Source organism: Alligator sinensis, unplaced genomic scaffold (genome assembly GCF_000455745.1).
Source record: "Alligator sinensis unplaced genomic scaffold, ASM45574v1 scaffold808_1, whole genome shotgun sequence".
In the NCBI taxonomy this organism is placed as follows: domain Eukaryota; kingdom Metazoa; phylum Chordata; order Crocodylia; family Alligatoridae; genus Alligator; species Alligator sinensis.
Window position 1 is genome coordinate 1637710 of NW_005842255.1, and position 18503 is coordinate 1656212.

Genomic DNA, 18503 nt, shown 5'->3' on the forward strand with positions numbered 1-18503 from the left:
GCCATTCTCAAAAAGTTGCTCCAAAGCTCCAGACCTTCTAGATGGATGGAGAGACAGACAGACGGACGGAAAGAGATAAAAGAAAGAGTTAAGTATTTTCACACTCCCGAAGCCTACACTTACAAAACAACGCCAAAAAATTCACGAGAATTGGCAATACCATATGCGCACTGAACCGAATTTGTGGGGCGCACGGGAAGGCGGGGAGGTCACGTGACACCCCGCCTCCCCTCGCCATCTTGAGTAAGGGCAGGGAGCTGACAAAGGAACTAGCGAGGGCTGAAGCGACGCGAACGGGACTTCCGCCCGGACCAAAGATGGCTGCTCCCTTCCCCGGGCCCTGGCCGTCGGCGGCGCTCTGCCCTCCACCCCACGGAGCGTCTATGGTGCGGGCGGCTGGCGGTCCGCCGTAGGGGCAGCGGTATGAAGCCCGGCGGTGGCGGCAGCGCGGGGGGCGCCGTGCCCCAGTTCCTGAGCAAAGTCTGGGCTCTGGTGGAGGACCCCGCCACCGACGACTTCATTGGCTGGAGCCCGGTGCGTGCGGGGTCGGGGTGTTGGACCTCTCCAACCCCCAGGTCGGGCCGGGGCCGGGGGGTCTTGCATGGGGGCTCACTCCCTCCCCCACCCCCTCCATTCCCCCAGTGTCCCTGAGCATGCTGGTATAAGGGCATGTGTACATGTCTGTCCCTGCCCGGCCCCTGTCTGAGCTGGGGGCTGTGGCATTAGCAGCCCCGCACCTGACTGGCGTCTCCCCTTCTCTCCCCACCCCTGCCCTCTGCCCCAGGATGGGCAGAGCTTCCAGGTGCTGGACGAGGAGAGCTTCGCCAAGAGGATCCTGCCCCGGCACTTTAAGCACAACAACATGGCCAGCTTCGTGCGGCAGCTCAACTGGTGTAAGTGGACGGTTTGTGGACAAATGGGAGAGAGAGAGTCCAGTGGAGGGCAGTGGAAATGGTTTGGGGGCTGGGGCACAAGTCTTGTGAGGACAGGCTGAGGGAAATGGGGTTATTTAGTCTGGAGAAGAGGAGACTTGGGGGAGGATTTAATAGCAGCCTTCAGCTACCTGAAGGGGTTTTCGAAAGAGAATGGAGCTGGACTGTTCTCAGTGGCGACAGATGACAGAACAAGGTCCAACGGTCTCAAATTCCAGCAAGGGAAGTTTAGGTTAAAAATTAGGAAAAACTTTCTCACTCGGAGGGTAATAAACACTGGAACAGGTTACCCAGAGAGCTGGTGGAAGCTCCATCCTTGGAGGTTTTTTAAGACCTGGCTAGACAAAGCCCTGGCTGGGATGATCTACTTAGGGCTGGTCCTGCTTTGTGCAGGGGGCTGGGCTAAATGCCTCCTGAGGTCCCTTCCAACATGAGTTGTCTATGGTTTAAAGTGCCCTGCTCTGCACTATCTTTCTCCCCTTCTTCGTCTACCTGCTGCTGGGTGAGGCATCCCTATGGGGCTGCTGAGCCTGACAGGTGTGTTAGATCAGTGCCCCACCATTGCAAAATGACCCCAAGCTCCTTCCTATAGCCACAGAACCATAATTCTCCTCCAGGGCATTATTCCCCTCCCCCTAGCCCCCTGCAGGGGATGCCTCAAGATCCTTTTGAGGGTGTGTTTATCAGCATTGTTAGGTGTACAGATGTACCTTGCCAGGTAGCATCCCAGCAATTTCACATAGGAGTCTGGTTGGGGTTTTTCAGACGTCTTGGCAACAGAAGAAATGCTCCTGATGTTTTTCTGGAGTTAAAAGAGGAAACGAAAAGCTGTCATTTTCCCATCAGACTCTCCAGGTGTGCCTAGAGTCTAAAAGTTGAAAAGCACTGCTTCAGGGGAGCACTTCTGTGCTGGTTACCACGTGCATACATCTTGGATGCATCTTTGGGTTTGGGGTCTGTCCTTGGTGTTCCCCCCCTTCCTCAAACTGAACTGAAGCCCAAACTATCTTCCATCCAGAACAGCCCTGGATCTAGGGTAGACCTTGCTTAGGTGGGAGCTGAGCTGTTACAGGATAGAGGCTGTACTTGGGCAAGAGACCTGGCATAGTGAAGCGCCTGTGGAAGTAAGAGATGCTCAAGGCACTGAGGTTGATGGGACTTGATGTCTTCACTTCCATGAACAATGATAATTCTGAATTGATTTTTTTTCAAGGTGGAGTTGCCTTGAGACCATCCCACATAGGTTTTGGTTAAGTCTTCATAATTAGCTGTACTCTGGACCTGTTTGACCCCTGAATACAGGGAGCAGGGAATGGAGGTTTAACATTTGTCTGACCTGTTCATATCTTTTCCTAGCATAACATGAAAGTGAGACCTGCCTTAATAGTTTGCTCGTGGAAGTTAATGAAACCCAAATGCTCCTCTGTGGATTTAAGGGAAGAGTTTCTACTTGGTTGGTTAGTTATCCAAAGTATGTGCCACCCTTTCCAACAAAGGGTGTAAGAGAATAGTAAGAGAACAAAAGAATTTATAAAGCAGGGGAGGGCACAAGAGAACAAAACACCTTAAAAGGGGAATTAGAATGTCAACATAAAACAGACCCATTAAGCGGTATCTCTGCCTAGCTTTGTTTGGTAAATGCCTGCACAAATAGGAAGGTCTTACAGTGCCTCTGAAAGATGTCTAAACTTGGGCACTGGCAAGCCTCACAAGGGAGGAAGTTCCAGAGCTTTGGAGCAACTTTTTGAGAATAGCTTCTCACATGTTGCCAAGTGAACTTGATACTCATGGTTCTTGCAGGTGCAGGATGTTGCTGTCTGCTGACCTTAGGGTTTGTGATGGGGCTTATGAGAGTTGAAGCAAGGAAGACATGGCTTGAATATCTATAGTGTGACTGTCTATCCCAGCACAAGGCTGTCACAGGCTTAGTTAGGTTTTTATACAGTGACTGAGCGGTAGTTAAAGAAAAGGTTTGTGGAGTCTTCTACGCATCACTGAGTACTGCACAGCAAAACTGTTGTGTGTGATTAATCCAGACTGATTCCACTTGGCTGAAGGGTAGCTTTTCTCTCAAGTGAAGAATTTGTTGTTGTTTTTTGGATAAAACAGCTCAGTCCACATCTGAGGGGAAAATTTTGTGTTGTTCTATCCAATAAATGACTCAGTATCTGATCTCTTTGCTGTCTATTGAAAGGGAACAGTCTTTTAAAGGGGTAAATGTTAAATTTTCCCCTTGGGTTTCACTCCAATTCACACCAATTTGGAAGTGGCTGGAGGGCTAGAGGGCTTCAAATTGATGGTCAGTGGGTGCTAAAGTGCAGGTGGAAGCAAGTGATTTAGTTTTTAGGTTGCAAGTTATCTACAGGCAAGCAGTAGCTCACTATCTTTAAGAAAGCATAATAAACAATCCCATCACATTGACTGTCTTGTTTATTATCAGCCTGCATCCATCTTTGAGGATGGCAATTGCAAAGATAGCAGCAGAGACATGCTGATAATTTTTGAAATCCTGAGATTTCCTTGATTCTAGGACGTAGGTTTGTACTGAGGTTGAGTATAGGATATAAAATGTACAAGTGCAATGTAATGCTTGTGCTTGTATTTTTGGTCTGAAATTCAGAGTTCCTTTTAAAACTGAAATGTTGGTGGCTTAAGAGTAGTTCCCAGCAAAGAGGATTGCAGTTCTTCTTCCACTGTTTTTCTTATCCAGCCTCTACCATCTGTGCCTGACAAGAATACAACCTTTGTTTCTATATGTAGGCCTCACTCTTGCCTTCTACCACTTTTTCTACCTGAATACTAAAGTAATGTAGTTTATGTGGGACTACATTGCACAGCAATGTTAAAGCTGCAACTCACTTATTAAGCAGGATTTTACATGGGTAACGCAGCTGATGCTGTATGACATGCATCATTTGCATCTCTGTTTCTGGGTGGTAAGGTATAGAATTTTGCTTTGCAATAGCAAAAATTTCCCTTTTAAGGACAAGTGGCATAAAAAACCACCTCTGTTCCTATAAAATGGCAATTGTGCCATCTGAATTAACATAAACAGGAGGGGTCTAGAATTGGGGTATTATTTTATGGAGGATCTTCTTGCACTGGCTTCCTGAATTGGTGTGCTAGAATCTTAATTTGTGTTGGACCATGCTGCAAAGCCTAGTTTTTTACTAGAAGGGTGGTATGGGGTAGGTTAATGATCCTCAAAGGCAGAGCAGAGGAAAGGAAAGGGATAATAAGCCTCTTTGGGGTTTGGCAGTGGAAAAAAGACGTTTAGATTGTTTTCACTCTTTGTCCCTCAACACACATTTATACATTCAGTCTAGTTTGCCATGTGGACCCTATCTTCACTGAAGGCCTACGTAATAGAAGCCAGAAATGTTATCCTTTACCTTTATTACTAACTCTCCGGTCAAAATCGTGTCAAAGCTGGGAACCCAGTAGCATACATTTGTGAGATCATAGGAATCATAGAGAAGTAGGGTTGGAAGGGACTTCCAGATGTCATCTAGTTCAGCTTCCTGCCTGAGGTAAGATCATTCCTATCCAAACCACCCCATACAAATCTTTGCCTAACCTATTACTAAAACTAGACAGTGAACTCTGTTACACAACTATAAGGCATAGTACCCTAACCTGCCACTGATAAACAGGGGGGCAATGTTGGTCCGTGTCCTGCTGTTGTCAGAGTTCATAAATATGCTTGAGAGATCCAAGGAAGATGGCAAAATCCTCTAGGTAAGAATATCTGGGTTTCAGTCCCAGCAGGAGTATTGGCACATCCCAGCTAAAATCTTCAGCCTTGGTTGTAGACAGCGCCCAGTGTTTCTGAGGAAGGTGAGATATTGAAAACCAAAGCTGTTCTTGATCCCTTCTATTCGTTCCCAGTATTGAAGCAGTTCTTTATCTTGATAAAATGTTAATTGCTAGTTTAATTAATGTCTTGTAAAATAGAATAAGCATAAGGAAAAATTTGGTTTGAAGTTGTAAATTTATATTCAGTTTGGTCTTACAAAACCTGACCTTTAATAACCCCCAAAATAGATCTGGTATGTCTCTATGCTTTTGCCACATTCATGTTATGGCTTCTGTGTATTGTAGGAAGAGAGATGAATGTGACTTTCAGAGAGAGAGCGAGAGGGAGTGTTTACATATGAATTGCTGATGAAGGCCACCCTGACTAAAGGATTTTTTATGGAATGCGGCCATGGAATTATTCGGATTCCAGAAACCACATGATGGTTGAAGCATTGTTTAGATTTAAATAATACTAAACTGTGTGATATTAAACTAATTGAAAACAGTAAGTTTGACTCTTCAAAGTTATCTGTAAATTATTTAGGCATTCATAACTAAAATTGCTATGCTAAATAACACATAGCATTTAATAAATATCTGAAAAAAATCAAATTGGTTACTTGGTGAGTGTTTAGTACCATTGTCATATGAGATTACCAGAGGAAGCTTATCCAACAACTTTCCCCACTGACTACACAGTTTCAGGAAAAGGTACTGCTAAAAATCATTGCCTCTCCTCTCCATAAACAGGGGCACAGGAACTGCCTCTTAAAGAAAAGGCAAGAAACTACAATATCCTTCAGAGAAGGGGAGTGTCAATAAAGGACAAGTCTATTCTAAAAGAAGAGTTTAGAAGGAATCACACAAAGGTCTGAGGTCAACTGATTCCCTCAACTGAATAGAAATGCTGCTGTCACTGCCAAGCAGCTGGTTTTAAACTTTGGGTTGAACAGGAACCACAGGCGAGGGGAAGTGCAACCATACCACTGTACCTGTCCTGACACCAGCTACCTTCTACACTGTCTAGTTGTGGCCTAATCATATAGTCAGTCACTCTGAAGGCAAAATTCCTTCTACTGAAGTGACTGAGAGTTTTACTTGTACAACCAGAATCTCAGAGCATATATCATGCAGAATTTCATAATTAAAACTTGGTAGTGTTGAAGCAATGTAGCTGTGAAGGCAAGAGAATTTCTGTGGGTGCTATCTTTTCCTGGGTCAGCTGCACGGTTGGGATAGACTTCGACAAATAGGGATCCTTTCTATACATGTGCAGGGATCCTGCTCTGAGACGTGGGATTTCCAGCATGTCAGAGCAGACTCGATTAATAATGGAAATTAACATGCTCCAACAGACTCGTGTCATGTGTATCAGTGTCCCTGCGCTGAAAAATGGCAGCGGGGTACTTTGAACTAAAGCTCAACAAATAAGATTTAAGTTCAAAGTGTACCATCACCAGCTCCTCCATGACTGTTTCAGGCTGGACATAAGGAAGTATTTATTTACTGTCCAAGCCCCCAAGGTTTGGAACAGACTGCTGCCAGAGGTGGTTCAAGCACTTACTCTGAACCCCTTCAAGAGAAATTTGGGTGCTTATCTTGCTGGGATCCTATGATCCCTTCTGGCTTCCTGCCCCTGGGGCAGGGGGCTGGACTCCATCTTCCAAGGTCCCTTCCAACCCTAATGTCTATGAAATCTATGAAATAATACAAATACAATCTTATTTTAAAGAGGACCGTTTAATTCAATTGAAGACCAGATATGTAGGGATCTACTCAATTTGTGATTCCCACAGAAACTGCAAAAAAGGCAGTGTATGTAATCACCATGAAAACTATTGTTTCCCATGGTAAGGGGAGCAGCTAAGACGGCAGCAGCCTTCCCCTCCTCCCTCCGCTGCTGATTGACTGAGAGCGCTGCCTTTTGTGCAGGCCCACACCAGCTATCAAATTCTTGTGAGACCAAATCAGAAACACATCTGTCTATCCGTCTTATTGAATTATGCACCAAAGCCCTTGGAGTGAATGCTTCAGTGATGTACTGCTCTGTTCTAAACACTTGAAATGGCAGCATGACACTTTTCTGGCATGAAAAATAGTGATTGTCGTAAATCTGAAGTTCTATCTGAGCTTCCAGATGACAGTGAATTGTGAACAAGCAAACCTGACATCACTTTCTTTTGCAAAAGTCTTGGTTGTTTTAAAATTTTGCAACATATGTTTGCTGTTTCAAATAACCTTTGGCCAAGAAGAATGATAATCTCTTTAATCTTTTTCACAGTTTCTGTATGTCTGTATTTGTTTTGTATTTTTTTGGGAGGGGGTTGTCCCTTTATGTTTGGCAAATGAAAGCTTTTTAATGTTGAATTTTGAGGCATTCATAAGAATTCACCCTACTGTAGGAATATGAGGTGCATCCAAGCCAGTGTGCACTGTACTGCAGTCCAGTAACAAATGAGCTGCTAGATTAGAGAATCATAGAAAGCTAGGATTGGAAGGGACCTTAGGAGGTCATCTAGTCCAACCCCCTGCTCAAAGCAAGAACCTCCCCAACTAGATCATCCCAGCCAAAGCTTAAGTTTGCTGGGTCTTAAACCTCCAAGGATGGAGCTTCCACCACCTATCTGGGTAACCTGTTCTAGTGTTTTATGATCCTCCGAGTGAGAAAATTCTTCCTAATACCTAACCTAAACTTCCCTTGCTGGAACTTGAGACGGTTGCTCCTTGCTCTGTCATCTGTCACCACTGAGAACAGTCTAGCTCCATCCTCTTTCAAACCCCATTCACTTCAGGTAGTTCAAGGCTGCTATTAAGTCTCCTATCAGTCTCCTCTTATCTAGACTAAATAAGCCCAGTTCCCACAGTCTTTCCTCATAAACCATGTCCCCCAGCCCCCTCACCATTTTTGTCACCCTCCACCGGAATCTCTCCAATTTGTCCACATCCTTTCTGTAGTGGGGGGTCCAAAACTGAACACAGTACTCCAGATGTGGCCTCACCAGTGCTGAATAGAGGGGAATAATCACTTCCCTTGACTCGATGGCAACACATCTACCAATGCAATTGGTTCTTTCCAATTTAATATGATCCTAGGATATTGCTCCCAAGCATCCAGGGTCTTTCAGATTAGAGTAACCTGAACACCATACGTTTCAGAGTTCCATTATGGTAGGAGAGCAAGAAGGAAAACTTCTGTTCTGTTTGCTCAATATTCAAATCTTAAAATAGCTATAAGCAGAAAAAATTAAAACATGCTTCAATTTTTAAACTCTTAACTGCTTACCTGTCTGGCCTATGGTAAGTTTCATGGCACTGAATTTATGCCTACGTCTCTCCTGTCCTGATGCCCAGGGTCCTACCCAAGGAAGTAAGCCCTGCCTGCTTCTCTCGCTGTCAACACCCAAGGTCTCCAAACAGATGGTATGACCAGTTCAGGAGCAAGTATGAGTTCTCCCCTTAACCTGAGATGCATTCAGAAGTTCTCAGGACAACTACCAAGCAGTTGACACTTTGCTTGGAGGTCTTGAGTACACACCAGCAAGAATGAGCAGTCAAGTTTTATTTCCTCAGCGGTGGACCCAAGGTCAAGAGAAAAATGACATAGATGTAACATAAGTTACTTTATGAATGTCCTGTTTTCTAAAGTTGCTTGTGATACTTTCCTAAACCAAGCCTACTGGTACTCTTTCTTTATGACCATTACAAATGGAGTTTCAAGATTACAGTGGATGTTCTAAATGAAAATCCTTTGTTAAATTAGGTTTACAGTAGCAGTTGGGAAATATTTTTGTAGAGATATCAAACTCAAATTTTGCTGCTGCTTTTCTTTTAGATGGCTTTCATAAAGTGATACAGTCTGACATTGGACCAGGCAAGCAAGAACGATACAGTTGTGGTAAATACCAACACCCTTTTTTCAGAAAAGGCCAGCAAGAACTGCTTTCAAAGATTAAACGGAAAGTAAGCATTTCCTCAATACATTTCTGGTTAATGCAAGTTTGAGTGAACTACTTCCAAATATGTATTTCCATTTTTTTCTATAAGGGGAAAGTTAAGAAGTTTCTAAGCACAAATATGCCTGATTTGTGGTCTTGTACCATCTGTCATTGGTGCTCGGTTTCTAAGGGCTGAATAAGCCTCTCTGTTATCAAGGACTGTTGCAGAATCCCAGCCAAATACAGCAACTATTTCATATTCCTTTTACAGCAGCATGTGATGATTGATGTTTGGCTGCCTCTATTCTGTGGTATTTTCATAATTTTACTCTATGTGCTTTTAATGTTGACATTGTAAGGAGTACTTCAGCCCTAGTGTTTGAAGTTCTTCTATCGGTGATCCTGAGTAACAGAAAATTACAAGCTTATCACAGACTTCTTTCCTCTGGACCTCGTGAACCTTCTAAAACAGTGATTCTCCAGCCATGGTGCCGCAGCACCCTAGGGTGCCTCAAGATCCTTTCAGGAGTGCTGCAGGTTGCCAAGCAGCGTTAGTGCTGTTATGTGTGCAAAGATGATGCACATGATTAACCCAGAAAATTCAAATAGGAATCCGTAGTGTTTAAAGCACCTGTTTTGAGCTTGCCAAGCAGTTTGCAACATGAAAATTTCTCTCTCTCTTACTTGTTTTCAGACTACAGAAAAATAATAAAAGCTAGCATTTTCCAAAGGTTGAGTTTATCAAGATATCAGAATCTAACCTTGAGTTTAAAAAGGTTGAGAACCATTGTTCTAATGTGATGTAACAGGCATTCCTCCTTTGTCCTTATGTACTGCTAATTTTATGTAGTGTTAATCTTTTGATTGTTTAGGTACCTTTGCCTCGAATAGAAAATGGTAAAATCGGACCAGAAGAAGTCCACAAAATATTAGCTATCGTCCATCAAATGCAAGGAAAACAGGATGTCTTGGATTCTACACTGGAATCCTTAAAGCGGTACGTTGAATCCCTTGATAAATGACCTTTTAAAAAAATACTGTATAAGAAATTACGAAATTTTAAATTGAGTTAGTAATAATCCTGTTAGGAAAAACACTAAGGGAAGATTTTGCCATCTGTTAATGTATAGTAGTTATCTTAGCTTGTCTCATGTATAGAAAATTTATCCTCCTAGAAAACTGCACAACCCCAAATTGGTCTATGGGCCTGCATTATGTGAGTGAATAGAGTCACCATCAAACTTGGTAATTACCACCACCACCATGTATTGCTCTGTCTGTGTCTCAGTGTAAATGTTAATCATATTACAACATCAAAGTTTATAATTACAGTGCTTTAAATCTAAACACTGTTTAGAAGCCCATTGCTGACCAAATTGTGCTTATGTTTGCCTCTTGGTGAGGCAGAATGAGTGTTTGGTATGCTGGCTTCTAATTGGAAGAGTTCTGCAACTATTTCTGTATATGGAGAAGCCAGGGGACTGAGTGGTAACTTTATCACAAATTGAGAGAGAATAAATTTGACAGCTTTTCTTCCCAAATATTAGGATTCTGATATTGGACTGGTTTTTAGCATACATGTAAAAAATTAAGGGATAATGTTTTTAGCTCTTGGTTTCTCCGTGTCTCTGCATACAAACCTGTCTCACAAGTACAGATACTTTTGGGGGGGAACTCAAACTGTGTTATCATTTGTCTGAAACTGTCAGAATTTATCCTTGCAAAATCCTTTCAGTTTTCAAGTGATATTTTTAAAGAATTATATGATGATTATCGCGTATCCCATAGGTTGGATTTACTTCTAGTAATCTTATGGGTTCATCTGAATTCTTTGCATATTAACCTTTGGTATTTTTTGCCTCTTCTACCTCATTTCAGGTTAAGCATGCGCAATATTTGCGGTAGTGATGGCCAGGTCAGCAGCTTTGGTAGCTTGCCGATGCTGTTTTGTTCTCTCTCTCTCTCACACACACACACACACACACTCACACACACACACTCACACACACTCACACACACACTCACACAAAATATCAACGTTGTATGTGCTAACATATATCAGTCTGTCTTAATGAATGGCTGGAAACTGCTTGCTTCTATTTGCTAGCAACAAAGCCTGACAGTTTGTGACCTTTGTTTTAGCCTTTCTAGTTATAAGATGAGGAATGCCAAACGTAGAGTAAAGCTTGCTGTCCCATATACCGTAGTTTTTAATGCCTGTATTCAGCTGAACAGATTTCCTACTTAAGACAAATTACTAAGCTAGAGAATGAAGTGATTCTTGAGAATCTTTTTTATTTTTTTTGAAAGAGGCACCAAATTTAAAATCTTGATTAATATCAGGATTACCTCCTGTTTTAAATTTTCAAAAGTACATATTTTTGTCTGCCTTAAATGGGGACACAAGAGTTTTGTGTTTTTAAAAATGAATTAAAAAAGAGAGTTTCAGTGAAATATTTCCCTTTAACTCTCAGGGAGAATGAAGCCCTTTGGAAGGAGGTTCTTGATCTTAGACAGAAGCAAATTCAGCATCAACAGCTGTGTGAGACAGTGAGTAACCAGTTCTCATAGTTACCAAGAATAAATTTATCATCTGTTTAGAATATGTCTTGTGCTCGTGTCAGTTTTACACCTGACAACCTGACTCCAAGTCCCAGGATGTGTAAACTGGTAATTATGTATGTGTACATATATAAGGCTCATCTATCCCTTCTAACTAAGGCCATTGTATGAGGGAGATTCACAAGTGAAGTGCAATTGTTCCAGTACCCTCTTCCATCTCTTTTGTTACACAGGTCCGTTAGAGAAGTCCAACATTTGGCCTGTTTCTTTTTAGCTCACAAGGAAGTTATTTAAACAGCCATGTGTAGTCTTAATAAAATGGTGAATTTGGACAGGAAATATAATCAAAATTGGTTTAACTTGCTTGGTTTAACATGCAATTTTTTTTCCATAAAATATGTATACCTGATGTGCACTTGTAGAGCTGAAAAAAGGGAATGTTAACATAGACTCGCAGTGTAAACCTGCCTGGGGGGTGGGAAGAAACCCAATTCCAGTGTGAAGAATGTGGATTAGTTTTCAGATATTTGAATTTGAAATGGCTGGTTTTGCTCATGAGTTTGGGAGGGGGGGGGTTGTTTGCTTTGTTTTGTTTAGTTTTGTTTCTGGTGTGTGTGGGGGGTTTTTTGGTCCCCCACCCAGTTCCCATACCTGGAGCTATTTAGATCTGTGGGTATATGCAGTCATGTTGCTGAAATATCAGTTAATACCTAACTACCTCTAACCAGGAACATTTTTATTTTTGTGATCAAGTCACAAGAGTCACATTTATAGCTCTATGAGCTTCCCTGCAGTGACTTGGCTTCTCTCAGAGGTTCATAGATTCATAGATTGTGAGGCTGGAAGGGACCTTAGAAGATCATTGGGTCCAGGTTGTTACCAACCTATAAAATTGGAATAAGTTTTCCTTTCTCTTGTCATTTAGATCTGTTTATTTAGATTGTAAGTTCTTGAATGTATGTATTGTCCCTTGCCACGTGTCTGTATAGTACCCAGTACAATTGCTCATGTCAGTTCAGGCCTGTGGGTGACATAAATTAATATTTGGCAGGAGCAGATAACTATTTTTAAAAGGTGACAGCAATACTTCTGTAATAAAGGTAATTTAATTGTTGATCTGAGTGATTACTATTCCAAAAGTTAGTTTCTAACCTGTTACATGCTCCCATAAATACTGGTATGCACTAATAGCAAACAGTAATGTACAGAGGTTGCAATACTAAGAGAAATGGAATTGGAGGATACTATTGGGCAATGTGCATGACTTAACTTTTGGAATTTCCTGATCCTAATGCTTGGCTACTCCTCTTTAATGTGGCATTAAGATATTTAGTGTATTTTCCTAGAGCAGGATGTTGCAGATAGCCAAGAGAGACACTTACAGGAAACTTCAAGACAACTAAATAATCTTTTAATTTAAGTAAATGAGAACACAATGCAGCTATATAATTGTATCTGGTTCTCCAAAACAATCCTCTCGTTTAACTCCCACCCCCAAGAGAGAGAGAACCAAAAAACCTTTAAAACAGCAGCAAAAAAATCCTTCACTGTATAGCAATGCATTACTCCCAAGATGATTAATGGTATTTGAAGACTTGCCTGGAATCCCTGCTGTCTGTAGCATTAGGGAAGTACAGGTCAGTCGCATCTTACACGTGGGTTACGTTCTGAAGTCATTGCATAAGGCGAAAATCACATATAGTCAAATCGCGATTACCGTGCCAGCGATTTTGACTAGCGGTGACTGCCTCTGCCTCCAAAACCTCCCACCGCTGCCGCAGAGCCATGCTTAGAGCTGTGCAGCTCTGTGCAGCTGGCGGCAGTGGCTCAGCACAGGGTGGTGGTGAGGATGGCTGCGTGCCGCCGGCCCACCACCATGCCTGGTGACTGGCCACACAGCTCCAGGCATGGCTCCATGGCAGCGGCAGGAGGTTTTGGAGGCAGAGGCAGTCCCGGCGGACAGCGTGGTGGTGGCCAGGCCTCCAGGTAAGTGGCAGCGCCGCGTGCAGACTCAAGCCCCACCCCCCCTCCCACCCCGCATATAGTTGAATTCACGCAAGTTAAATGCGCGTATGATGCAACTGACCTGTAGTTCTTTCACTTAGGTCTGTAATAGTCTACAAGATCCATTATAGCCCAGGATCCTGATAGGATAATATTCCTGCTCATAGGCTTTTTGCAAGACAACTTAGACTGCCTTCCAAGGACGCATGCTACAGGCCTGGGGAAATGGAACTAAAGATGTTGCCAAGGAGAAGAGGGTTGGCCTGAATAGTAGGGCTGTGTGAAGCTTTGGTCACTGATTCATTTTGGAGAAGATTTGGCCCAATTCAGCAGCTGAATCTCTGAATCTGAATTGAATCAGAAGACCCTTTAATCTCTCCAAATCGAATCAGAACCCTCTGAATTGATTCGGAAAGATTAGATGATTTGGACATAGACACAGCTTTAAATGTTTTTTCTACATACCTCAGGGTACCAGGCGGCTTGTCAATGCTGAGATGGTGGGGCAGATAGTTCATGAGCCACGCCTGGTACCTTGAGGTATGTAGAAAAAACATTTAAAGCTGATTCTCCGAATTGGCATTGAATCTTCAGATTCAGATTTGGCCGAATCAAATCAGGGACAGTGATCCAAATCAACTAATCGAATCACTGTCCCTGATTCAGACTGAATCCAAATCAAATACGGCCTGTTTTGCACACCCCTACTGGATAGGAATTGGTTAGGAATCAAGTTAGTGTTGGTCTGAATCAGGAGTGTAAAATAGGTGCACTTCATGCTACAGCCCAAAAAAATCTTTCAACTTGGGGAGAAGCAGCATCATTACATCCAAAATGTAAATTTTGAAGGACGCTACAAGGTTTAAAATGGATTCATTGAAAGAGAAACAGTTTCAGCAGTGTCTCGCATGAGATGTATGAGGCCCTAGTTTGAGTCACCTAAGATTTCTGATAGTTAACAGTAGTCCATTTGGGCAGCTTCTGAATTCTTGATGCATTGTGGGTATATGTGTTGGAAGAGACCAGAATCTGGAAAACTAGCCTGTTTTCATCCTTTTCCCATCCCAGCCCCTTGGTTCCCACAAGCTGTAATGAGTTGACCATCACAATTAAGGTGTCACAGGTACCATATCCATTTTCCAGAAAGGTAAATTGACCAAATCACTTCCCTATAAACTAAGGCGTCACAGCAGTTTTGTGACAGTGAAGGATAAATCAAATGCTCCTGGCTCTCAATAGCAAGCTCAACAGGAGCCACCAGTATCCTTCTTGTGAGCCTTTCAGTAAGCAACATCAGGCTACCTGGAGGCAGCAGTACAAAACTAGCATGAAAGGACAACATTCAGATGTCTCTATGTAGATGTGTAATATCTTACCAAGCAGTGGTAAACAACTTCATGCTGCATATGCTGCTGCTTGTTAGTGTTTCATGTTGTAGTTAATATGCAGCTCTGATTCTGTTTGATGTCATAGCGTAGGGGTGGCTGACCTGTGGCATGTGTGTCAAAAGTGGCACCAGTAGCCTTAGTGTGTAGCATGTGGGAGACTGGAGAGGGGACAGGCAACAATGACTGATAGGGCAGGTCAGGAAGGGAGCAGAGAGCCAGGCAGCAGATCGGGTAAGGGAAAGGAATTAGAGTGGCACTCGGGGACAGTGTGGAGCTGATTTGTGACATCCCTGCCAAAAAGGTTGGCCTCAATTGGCATGATGAGTGGTTTCTAATTCTTCATAGGAAGAATAACACAGATGCAGCTTGTGAATTTAAAATTTTCAGAATTCTTACCGCCATTCAATTGCACAAATTTGTGCGTGATGTGTGTGCACATAGCCAGAAAGGTTTTCCCATTCTTTAAGTGATTATTTGGAGATTTCACTGTGTTTTTATACTTTTACATAAAAATTAAATAATTACTAAAATAATGCGAAAGTGCTGTCTATCCCTTTTGACTACCCTTTTTTTTTTCTTAATATTACATATGTGGATTGTGGAAATGGTGAAATATTCTTTTTTATGTTGGCAGTCTTGCTAGGTGGGCCTCCCTTTATTGGATACCATAACTTTTGACCCCATTTCCATTTACCTCCGTGTCCAGTTCAGTCTCATTTCAAGGCTACTCTAAATCTTAAGAATCCTACTGCAAGAAAGGACTTCAGTATAACTTCTTGAAATGTTGGCTCTGTTGTAATTAGCAGCATTGCAGTAAGGGAAAAATGAATGTACAGCTTGGGTACGGAGAAAGTGAAGTTTTAATCAGCATATAAAGAGTTATACTTATAAATGCCTCAGACTTTATTTGAAGGCATCTGTTCTAAATTATATGTCTATTTTTTCCTCTTTAGAATATTGCATCACAGTCTTGTAGCCAGATTATTGGCTTGCCACAAAAACAGTAAGTCAGGCAGCCTTCAGCAATGGCTTCTCTAACACATTTGCTTTTAATATTTATGCTTTTTATCCAAAGCTTCCTCCCTTTTAACTTCTGGGAAATGACTGAGCCAGATAGATGTTTGTTCCCCATTAGCCTACAGAATTAAATGCTGTTATCCAGTATACATGACTATGGAAACTGTGTTTTACCAGATCATTACAAAAAGTGTTTTTTGATTTTTATATTTTTTATTCATTTTTTAAAGTTTTAAAAACTTTGGGAATTTTTTTGGGGGGGAGGGGCATATCTTGTGTCTATGGTGTGTGAGAGGAGATGGAGCAGAAATTCTTACAGGCCTTTTGGAAAACTCAGGAGCTGGTTTCAGGGGCTCAGGAAGCCCGTTCTAGCACCATGTGCCTATGGCAGCATTAAATGATGTGGCTCTGGGAGCAATTAATGCTGCTACTGCTTCTCTTAGGCAAATTTCCAGAGCTGGTATGAAGCCCACAGGCTGGATGACAGCTCTATGGACCAGAGGTTGAACACCACTACTCTAAAGTGTTTCTTAAAAAAAAATAAAAAGAGTATAATATAATGCTTTGATATCTATTGTGAAGTAAGTTAGCTTTTCAAACAGTGTAAATGATTTGTTCTAGGCCTTTTACGATAGATAGCACAGGAAACTACAATCAACAGTCTACCCAAGAACTAGTTGACAAGAACCAGGTAAACTATTGATTTTTCTCTCTCAAAATTGTTCTTTACAACCAACTAGTTCTGTACAACACACAAAAACCATTGCATCATGGCTGGATCTACATTACCAAACTTCAGAATTCAGATTCATGGCTGGTATAGCTGCACCAGTGTAGAATTATCTACATGAGGTTTGCTGTTGTAGATCAAGGTTAAACTTTAAGGGCATGAAAGACTACCCATTAAAATCCTTAAATGTAAAAGGGATAGTAGTTGTTACAATGTTTACGTAAACAGTCATCCTGGTTTTCAATTAGATATACTGCCCCTGTATTGTAATTCCATACTCTGATCCTGATGATGCTTGAAAAGACTCCTGTAGTTTTAAACACAGCTGCTAAAACCTTGTTGGTGCATTTGTGGTTTTGTTTGTTTAAACCTGTATTCCAGTTTAGGTAAAAGAGATATTTGTTTTTCTAGTACATTCTTAGCAGTAATTTTTACAGTACAATACTAAAGCTAGCAAATATTAACAAAACTGATATCATAATATGAAAGTTGAGGCATTAATTTCTTTCACGTTATAGTTTTTCAAAACAGTCAGCCTTCAAGGGACACTATCATGTTAAAAAATGCTGATCTGGTATTACTTATCTGGTACCAAAAATTACTTATCTGATATTACTTGTAACATTTTTAGTATTTTCCCTTAAATTTGAAGGAAAAATTATTTTGCTTACTTCGTTCATACATGTTCAGCTCTGACATTTCTGTTTCTCTTCTCTGTTAGTCACCTTCCCTGTTGTGCTTTTGTTTCTGGCCCTTTCATATAACATGGCAGAGAGGTTTATGTTAAAATAATAGGAGCATTGGATTAATTCACTTAACTCCCTTTTTTTATAAAATTGACTACGTTAAATTGATCAACTCCTTAGTAGTTTTGAGAGAGCTTCTATTTAAATCATTTTTTCTAAATTATCCCAAATGAAATTCCCTTTTTCTATTTATTTCAGAAATCAGATAATAAGAGTAAAAGCTCATTTGCCCCCATAGTAATAGTGTGTGTGCTGTTTGAAGCTAAACTGTAAGCTGTTTGAAGCACTGCTTTTGGATGCTCAGTTGGAGATTCCTAGAGCCTGACTTCTTACATAGGCTGAACATCTGTGGCTTTTGCTGACTTCATCTGGAAACATACGGATTGAACACTAACAAAAATCAGGCTTTAGATGTTTCAGTAGGGACAACCAAAATTGCCATTCCAAAAATTATTGGACCTTTAATATTTTGATCTTGATTTCTGGTTGATATGCAAATAAGTAAATATGTATAGCACATCTAAGGGAAATTTAATACATAAAATCGTATTTGACACAAAAATCTAGAGGTGCACTGATATATCAGTTGCCTATTGGATCAGCACCAGTAAAAGGGAAATGACATTATCAGCTATTGGCTCTTTTTTGGCAGTTGTAGCTGATAATTTCACAGACATTTCGTCAGGTCCAGCCCCCCCACCACAATGTTTACTGATAATTATTAGGGGTGCATCGACAGAGGTTTTGGGGGCCGATACAGATAGCCGATATTTAAGGAGGCATATCTGCTGATACCGATCCGATATCTGATACAGCTGCCATCAGCTGGTAAGTCTGGTGTGGTGAAAAGGGAGGGGGGAGGGAAGGGGCGTGGGAGGGGGCAGATCAACACCCTCCCCATGGAGGGGGAGGGGGCAGGGGCAGACACTGCACATGTGTGGTGAGGTGAGGAGCATGGGACAGAGGTGTGGCTCCCCCCACTGCTTGCACCCTGGGAGGGCGGGGCGGGGGGGGCATGTGCCCCCGGATCTGCGTGGCGCGGGGCAGGTGGCAGCTGCAGGGTGGAGCCAGAGTTCCATGGGGCTCTTCTCGGTGGGGGGCTGGGCTCAGAGCCCCCCACGGTGAGGGGCTGGGCTCCGGTGGCACTGAGAGAAAGCTACAGCCACCCCAGATTTTGCTGCAGCTCCACTCCCAGCCCCATGCCGCCACCTGGTACAGCCGCGGCTTTTCCTGGCGCTTGGGTAGAGGTGAGGCATTCAGCCAGGGCTATGCCGGTCAGTGGCATGGGGCTAGGAGCAGAGCTGTGGTGAAATCTGGGGTGGCTGCAGCCTGCCCCATGCCACGCAGATCCAGGGGCACATGCCCCCCCACCCTCCCTGGGTGCAAGCAAT

The 18503-nt window shown here is 42.4% G+C and overlaps 1 protein-coding gene across 1 annotated transcript in view; it reads left to right on the forward strand.

Annotated features, from left to right (window-relative positions):
• The first annotated feature begins 301 nt into the window (after window positions 1–301).
• LOC102378709 (heat shock factor protein 2-like) overlaps window positions 302–18503 on the forward strand; it is a 31228-nt gene continuing 13026 nt past the window's right edge. Inside the window, exons 1-7 of the mRNA XM_014521769.2 lie at window positions 302–534; window positions 785–893; window positions 8563–8690; window positions 9538–9662; window positions 11140–11215; window positions 15573–15622; window positions 16258–16327. Of these exons, the coding sequence (XP_014377255.1) occupies window positions 424–534; window positions 785–893; window positions 8563–8690; window positions 9538–9662; window positions 11140–11215; window positions 15573–15622; window positions 16258–16327 (669 nt within the window). The 5' untranslated portion in view covers window positions 302–423. The remainder of the gene's footprint in view (window positions 535–784; window positions 894–8562; window positions 8691–9537; window positions 9663–11139; window positions 11216–15572; window positions 15623–16257; window positions 16328–18503) is intronic.